We start from the raw sequence: 8,488 nt of genomic DNA on the forward strand, positions 1-8,488 counted from the left end.
CTAGCTTCACATCTAAAGTAGAAAAATAAATTGTAGCAGACACAAACCGCTGCATTACACATAGGCATACATCTCATTACAGGATAGAGCTCAGACAGATGGAGCTGGTTGGGTGCATCTATCAATAATTTTTGGGAACCCAGACTCACCTTCATCAGAGACTTGGGCATTTCTTTAGTGCTCACATGCAGCATGGTGCCCAGTAAGGGCAGTGGTGGGGGACCAGGAGGCAAATTTTTCATTTTTAGATTCCTCCTCCATGTGAAGAAATACAGGACGAGGCTGATCAAGACGACGAGGAGAAGAGTACCGAATACTCCCAGCTCCATTGTGGTCTGTAACCTGAGCACAGGGAGAGACATTTATGTTTACAAAGTTTAAACTTTACACTTTCCTGTCCTCTGTGCGAGTTCTGCACACAGGATCTCAGCACACAGACAAGAGGTTTAAATCTCTCCCTATAAGGACTAACACAAGGAGTGAGATGTGGAGTGCACCTAAACATATCATTCTCTCATTCATATCATTCTCTCCTTGTGGAAGAAAAAGGTCTTAAACACCATCTATATCTAATAAAAACACAACTGCATCTAAAAAAAAGAAAAAAAAAATCAATGTTATTCACATACCCCGACTCCGCATCTTCCCCACCAGCCTTCCCTCTACTCCCCTGCACATCTTACTACAATGGTAACTCAGGAGCACCTCTGATATAACAAGCTTAGATCCTTGTAGTCCGACTCAGGCGAAGACATGCCTCCTGGGTTTTTAGGTGGTTAAATATGTTTAGCATAACACTATGGTCACACTATCAGTATTCGATCAGTATTTGTAAGCCAAAACTAGATGAGGAACTAGCAGGGAAAAGGTATAATAGAAAGAACTGCACCAATTCTGCATTTTTGACCCACTTCTAGTTTTTGCTAACAAATACTGAGGAAAAATACTGACCAAATACTTATAGCGGGGCCGTAGCCTTACACTAGCATCCCCCTGAAATAGGTACTTTGTGCCTCCTGACAAACTCAGCTCAGCCTGTGAGCGCTGCTGCAACTAGTGCCAAGTATGTCTTCAGGCAATCCAGCCCCGCTGTTTCTCTCGGCTATGCAGCACATATCCTAAAGTGAATCTCCTGTCAAAATGTATATATATACAGTACAGACCAAAAGTTTGGACACACCTTCTCATTTAAAGATTTTTCTGCATTTTCATGAGTTTGAAAATTGTACATTCACACTGAAGGCATCAAAACTATGAATTAACACATGTGGAATTATATACTTAACAAAAAAGTGTGAAACAACTGAAAATATGTCTTATATTCTATCTTCTTCAAAGTAGCCACCTTTTGCTTTGATGACTGCTTTGCACACTCTTGGCATTCTCTTGATGAGCTTCAAGAGGTAGTCACCGGAAATGGTCTTCCAACATTCTTGAAGGAGTTGCCAAAGATGCTTAGCTCTTGTTGGCCCTTTTGCCTTCACTCTGCGGTCCAGCTCACCCCAAACTATCTCGATTGGGTTCAGGTCTGGTGACTGTAGAGGCCACGTCATCTGGCGTAGCACCACATCACTCTCCTTCTTGGTCAAATAGCCCACACACAGCCTGGAGGTGTGTTTAGGGTCATTGTCCTGTTCAAAAAATAAATGATGGTCCAACTAAACGCAAACCGGATGGGATAGCATGCCACTGCAAGATGCTGTGGTAGCCATGCTGGTTCAGTATGCCTTCAAATTTGAATAAATCCCCAACAGTGTCACCAGCAAAGCACCCCCACACCATCACACCTCCTCCTCTGTGTTTCACAGTGAGAACCAGGCATGTAGAGTGCATCCGTTCACCTTTTCAGCGTCTCACAAAAACACAGTGATTGGAACCAAAGATCTCAAATTTGGACTCATCAGACCAAATCACAGATTTCCACTGGTCTAATGTCCATTCCTTGTGTTCTTTAGCCCAAACAAGTCTCTTCTGATTGTTGCTTGTCCTTAGCAGTGGTTTCCTAGCAGCTATTTTACCATGAATGCCTGCTGCACAAAGTCTCCCCTTAACAGTTGTTGCAGAGATGTGTTTGCTGCTAAAACTCTGTTTGGCATTGACCTGGTCTCTAATCTGATCTGCTGTTAACCTGCGATTTCTGAGGCTGGTGACTCGGATAAACTTATCCTCAGAAGCAGAGGTGACTCTTGGTCTTCCTTTCCTGGGGCGGTTCTCATGTGAGCCAGTTTCTTTGTAGCGCTTGATGGTTTTTGCAACTGCACTTGGGGACACATTCAAAGTTTGCCCAATTTTTCAGACTGACTGACCTTCATTTCTTAAAGTAATGATGGCCACTCATTTTTCTTTACTTAGCTGCTCTTTTCTTGCCATAATACAAATTCTAACAGTCTATTCAGTAGGACTATCAGCTGTGTATCAACCTTACTTCTGCACAACACAACTGATGGTCCCAACCCCATTTATAAGGTAAGAAATCCCACTTATTAAACCTGACAGGGCACACCTGTGAAGTGAAAACCATTTCCGGTGACTACCTCTTGAAGCTCATCAAGAGAATGCCAAAATTGTGCAAAGCAGTCATCAAAGCAAAAGGTGGCTACTTTGAAGAACCTAGAATATAAGACATATTTTCAGTTGTTTCACACCTTTTTGTTAAGTATATAATTCCACATGTGTTAATTCATAGTTTTGACGCATTCAGTGTGAATGTACAATTTTCAAAGTCATGAAAATGCAGAAAAATCTTTAAATGAGAAGGTGTGTCCAAACTTTTGGTCTGTACTGTATATAACCAGCAGTGGGAGTTATATGTACAGAGACTACTGCTGTTGGGATTACACAGGCATTCACAGCAGCAGACATTGATGCTTCTTTTACTGCACTGCCCTGGACTACAACTCCCAGCAAACTTTGTTCCTCTTTACTTGATCAAATAGTTAGAGATAGCTGGAGACAGAGAGATGTACAGGTGCTTCTCACAAAATTAGAATATCATCAAAAAGTTCATTTATTTCAGTTTCTCAATACAAAAAGTGAAACTCATATATAATATAGTCATAATAAACAGAGTGATCTATTTCAAGTGTTTATTTCTGTTAATGTTGATGATTATGGCTTACAGCCAATGAAAACACAAGAGTCATTATCTCAGTAAATTAGAATAATTAACAAAAACCACCTGCAAAGGCTTTCTAAGCATTTAAAAAGGTCCCTTCGTCTGATTCAGTAGGCTCCACAATCATGGGGAAGACTGCTGACTTGACAGATGTCCAGAAGCCAGTCATTGACACACTCCACGAGGAGGGTAAGCCACCAAAGGTCCTTTGCTAAAAAAGCTGGCTGTTCACAGAGTGCTGTATCCAAGAATATTATTAGATTCACAAGGAGTGGACTGCTGCTGGAGTCATAGCTTCAAGAGCCACCACACACAGACATATCCAGGACATGGACTACAAGTGGCGTATTCCTTGTGTCAAGCCACTCATGACCAATAGACAACACCAGAAGCGTCTTACCTGGGCCAAGGAGAAAAAAACCTGGACTGATGCTCAGTAGTCCAAGGTGTTGTTTTCATATGAAAGAAAATTTTGCATTTCATTTGGAAATCAAGGTCCCAGAGTCTGGAGGAAGAATGGAGAGGCACACAATCCAAGCTGCTTGAGGTCTAGTGTGAAGTTTCCACAATCAGTGATGGTTTGGGGAGCCATGTCATCTGCTGGTGTAGGTCCACTGTGTTTTATCAAGACCAAAGTCAGCGCAACCGTCTACCAGGAAATTTTAGAGCACTACATGCTTCCCTCTGCCGACAAGCTTTTTGGAGATGGAAATGTCATTCTCCAGCAGGACTTGGCCCCTGTCCACACTGCCAAAAGTACCAATACCTGGTTTAAAAATAACAGTATCACTGTGATTGATTGGCCAGAAAACTCGCCTGACCTTAACACCATAGAGAATCTACGGGGTATTGTCAAGAGGAAGATGAGAGACACCAGAACCAACAATGCAGACGAGATGAAGGCTGCTATTAAAGCAACCTGGGCTTCCATAACACCTCAGCAGTGCCACAGGCTGATCGTCTCCATGCCACGCCACATTGATGCAGTAATTGATGCAAAAGGAGCCCTGACCAAGTATTGAGGGCATTTACTGAACATACATTTCAGTAGGACAACATTTCGGATTTTAAAAACATTTTTCAAGCTGTTGTTATAAAGTATTCTAATTTTCTGAGATAATGACTTTTGTGTTTTCATTGGCTGTAAGCCATAATCATCAACATTATTAACAGAAATAAACACTTGAAATAGATCACTCTGTGTGTAATGACTCTATATAATATATGAGTTTCACTTTTTGTATTGAAGAACTGAAATAAATTAACTTTTTGATATTCTAATTTTGTGAGAAGCACTTGTATATGATCCTCCATTACAGACTGCTGAGAGTCTGATCTTGGAGAGCAGGGGACAGAGGCATAGAGTAACTGCTAATAGCTCAGCCATTCATTGTGTGAGGGGAGAAGATAACCCTGCAGCTGAACCTTATCTACAGACCAGCCAGGCTACCAGGAGATGTCCACAGCCGCCTGGCTTATCTAAGGGAACAAGTCTACAATCCATCCCCTGTGCTCCAAGCATTTAGATCCTATGCAAGGATGATGGACTGTTCTGCTGTATTCCTGCCGCTGAAGACAACAATCGTGCTATGTATACAGTGTCATGCGGTTTTACGTGTAATGTGAATAGTATGTGAGTCAGCTATATTGTAGTATGGTAATGTAGAATTCGAGTAGGACATAATGCAGGGTGAGCACAGGGTTAGACTTGGGGTAGTATAAGTACTGTCATATAGTTAAGTGGCTTAGGAATGGTATAGAACACAAGATAAGGATAATAAGTTTAGTCTATAGAATAGGATATAGTTAATGGATTGAATTAGCCCAGTGGGTGGGGGCTACAGTAGTGTTAGAGAAAAGTGGGCACTTCCTGATAGAGGGTCAGATAGTGAAGTACCGTGACAAAGTAAAGTTCAGGTGCAGTGGGCTGCTAGGGCCAGCGTATGGCAATCGTTCGAGGCAGTGGGAGGCCATACTGATATCTCTTGTGAATATTCCTGCAGCATCCGGAGCCTAGGGTTCGGTCCAGGTACTAGGGAGAGTGCCTGGTCTTCTGACATACAGAGGTCCGTGGATATGGAATTGCGTGAAGGGCTGGTGGCCAGGAAATTCCGGAGACTGATGGAGTCAGTTGGCTTAGGAATAGTCCAGGACGAACGAGTGGTAGAGCTGAAGCTACATTGTACTAAAGAAGTAAGAAATGTAGTGCTGTGCCCTATCTCACATGCCACCACCTGATAAGCTTGAACTGATCAGTAAACGTTTGCTTGTTGCAATGGACTTGAAGTCTCCTGAATTTTGTGCGACGGGTCCCGAGGATGGAGGCATGGAGACAGCAGCGGCCTGCGGCCTACAAGAGCGTGTGACGCTCCCCACACCTGACAGAGCATTGGTTTTCCTGTAAAGTGACAGAGTGTAATTGGATAGTAGCTCAGCCAGGACTACTGCTGGATCTTTGTGTGACCCCAGACCTGCTACATCAAGGAGTGAGTAGCTACTGCTGTACTTGTGGCTTCATTTTTGAGGAGTTAATAAAAAACTGTTGCTGAGGAGATATGACAAGGACTTGTGGTTCTACTGCTAAGAGGTTCATGAGTGAACTGTTAATGGAGGGAATTTGCTTTAGTAGTGACATTAAAGTGCATTTAGGCTGTGTGCCAATTATGCGTTTTTCAATCGTTTTTGCCGCGGAATTTCCACAGTGAAAATGCTTAAAAAACGCTTGGTAATACGTGCTCCATGGTCCCCAATGATAATCCGCATGTGCTACGCACATGCTGCGGAAATTTCTGCTGCGGATTATCATTGCGGAAAAATATGCAGCATGTCCATTAATTTTGCGGACGCGCAGTGTAATCGCCGCCATTGACTTACATTGGACCGTGTGACATCCGCATCACTGCATCTGCACATGCGGATATCACACGGTTCAATGTGCGGATGGTACCCAGGAGACTCTCCTCCAGACCTGGGTACTATAGAACCTGTTAAAAAAGAATTTAAAATAAAAAATAAAGATTATACTTACCTTCCGATGTCCTCCCGGTGTTTTCTCCCCTCCGTCTGGTCAGCTGTATGGGTCGCGGTCTTGTGAAGGACCTGCCATGACGTCATTGAGTCATGTGACCTGACACATGACTCAATGACGTCACTGCAGGTCCTTCACACCACCGCGAGCCGCCCAAGACATCGGACGCAGCGGGAGCACATCAGAAGGTAAGCATAATCTTTTTTATTTTTTTTTTATTTTTTACCATTCCTATTCTTTTTTTTCAACTAACTTGGTCACACTACTATAAATTCATGCCGGTTGCATGGATTTATATAGTGTGAACAAGTTGTCAAGCACTTTTCCAAGTGATGCTAAAATCGCCTGGAAAAGCGCTTGATAACCCGAATGCAGAAATGCATGCAAAAACGCTTGACAGACGCTTCTACCTGGCGGGAAAAACGCATGTAAAATCAGCATGTGTTTTTCCTGCCAGGGAGAAGCGGAAAAAATATGCAGCATTTCTGCATTGTGGGAACATAGCCTAACACAGCAAAAAAATGGAACACAGTATTTACCTGCCCAGGTCACAGAACTAATGCTCTCTCGGGATGCAGCAAAACCACTTACTAAAGATGGTGGCAACACGTGCAAAACACTGATGAGACAATCACTCACAGTCTACCAGTTCATGGAGGGGGAAATTGCTTGCTATTAAAATTGCATACAAAAAAGGCTTGTATAGAGCGCTGGTCACACACAGGTAGTGCACAGTGTCTAGCTTATAGCCTATTAGTGACCCCTATTAGATTAGGCGGACTGCCCACCCTAAGGGCACATTCACACGTTCAGTATTTGGTCAGTTTTTTACATCTGTATTTATAAGCTAAAATCAGGAGAGGAACAATCAGAGGGAAAGTATAATAGAAACACGTCACCACTTCAGTATTTCTCACCCACTCCTTGCTTTGGATGACAGATACTGACCAAATACGAAACATGTGAACATGGCCTTATGGTAAGGAAAAGGATTTCCAAAACAGTAGTTTCTGAAAGAGAAAAAGGAAGCATGGAGAGAGCTTGGACTCACCTGGATCTCAGGTACAAGAGGAAGAAGAAGCGTCAGCTGCGGAGTTATAGGGTCCCTTGTTGCAGGCAGTGGCTGCAGCACACTGGGCGAGACTCTTGTGTAGTGTCTGCCGCCCTCCCCATCCGAGCAGGAAGTAACATCATACACAAGCATGCAGGGCTGTCCCTCGCAGCTGTTATAAGGCCTACTGGATAGGAGACAGTACAAATGAAACCATTACAATCACATCCTAAACATTCTACATTTTGCTAATTCTCCCTTTGTTTTATCGCATTTTTCTATAAGGCTTTCTTCCAACATGTGGTTTTCTGTAGTATTTTGTTTTAATCTCCTAGATTTTCATGCGTGTTTTGTGGCATTGAGCCTATATGAAAAAAGAAAAAGAGGCTGCATTTAAGAAAAAAAAAAAGCCCCCCCCCCCCCCCCCCCAAGAAAAAATGTACCAAAAGTATGACAAAATAGCACATAAAAAAAGAAAAAACAATATTTGCAGTGCAATTCATAGTTTCAGGATGACTTACAGCCAATAAGGGGAAAAAATACCATAGCAAATGGCACAAAAACTCTGCATTTTTTGCAAAATATAAAGAGGAAGTTATCACAATTTTTAAAGTCAGTTTTGGCTACGTTGCCTTTATCTGCACCAAGTTTATCAAAGTGTTTGTTACATTTAGCTCATGTTTAGATATTGCACTTCTAGTGTTAAAACTTTTTTTTTTTCAAATTTTACTCCACATGACTAATGGAGAGAATGAGAATTTTTTCGACAAAATTTGTTTATGACAATTTATATACGCCTTTTTGCTATGTTTGTGTTACTCTTGACAAATACCTACACAAATAAGATTTAAAGTCAGATTTATAGAATGTGAGTGTTCAGTTTAATAGACGAAACCTCAGGCAGAAGCAAATTAAGAAAAAACCCTGCTAAGTAAGTAAAAAGTAACAGTGCATATAAACAATGTAGGATAATTAGTAAACATCAAAAAAGCGTAAAAGCCATCACACCGCGACAAGGTGCACCCAAAATTGGGACAGTCTTTTACTATCTCTAATATTAAAACCTTACCATGTGTCAAAAACGACATCAATGTGAATAAGGGCCGAGGAGGACCGGAGACTGACTGTGAACACCCGCAATGTGAAGCTATATAGATGCAATGCCCAGCTCAAAGAAAGGGAGGCCATGTCCTTGTTTGTGCTGCGTACAAAAAGCTCTGATGCATATGACAAGGAAACATACAAAATTCTACATACTATGACTTGTACCATTACAGCAGTGATCTATTGTGCA

The 8,488-nt window shown here is 42.1% G+C and overlaps 1 protein-coding gene across 2 annotated transcripts in view; it reads right to left on the reverse strand.

The window, feature by feature from the left end:
• Positions 1–7,362, reverse strand: part of LOC141154974 (cytochrome P450 2C23-like) — a 51,155-nt gene extending 43,793 nt beyond the window's left edge. Inside the window, exons 1-2 of one of the 2 annotated variants that reach the window (XM_073641556.1) lie at positions 7,195–7,329; positions 150–342 (exon numbers count right to left, since the gene is read on the reverse strand). In XM_073641556.1, the coding sequence (XP_073497657.1) occupies positions 150–329 (180 nt within the window). In that variant the 5' untranslated portion in view covers positions 330–342; positions 7,195–7,329. Of the gene's footprint in view, positions 1–149; positions 343–7,194 lie in introns of both variants that reach the window. The other variant, XM_073641557.1, reaches the window with a different exon arrangement.
• Between the last annotated feature and the right edge of the window lie 1,126 nt (positions 7,363–8,488).

The sequence above is a fragment of the Phyllobates terribilis genome, unplaced genomic scaffold (genome assembly GCF_046119375.1).
Source record: "Phyllobates terribilis strain yellow unplaced genomic scaffold, ASM4611937v1 Scaffold_7__3_contigs__length_470593459, whole genome shotgun sequence".
Taxonomy (NCBI): Eukaryota; Metazoa; Chordata; class Amphibia; order Anura; family Dendrobatidae; genus Phyllobates; species Phyllobates terribilis.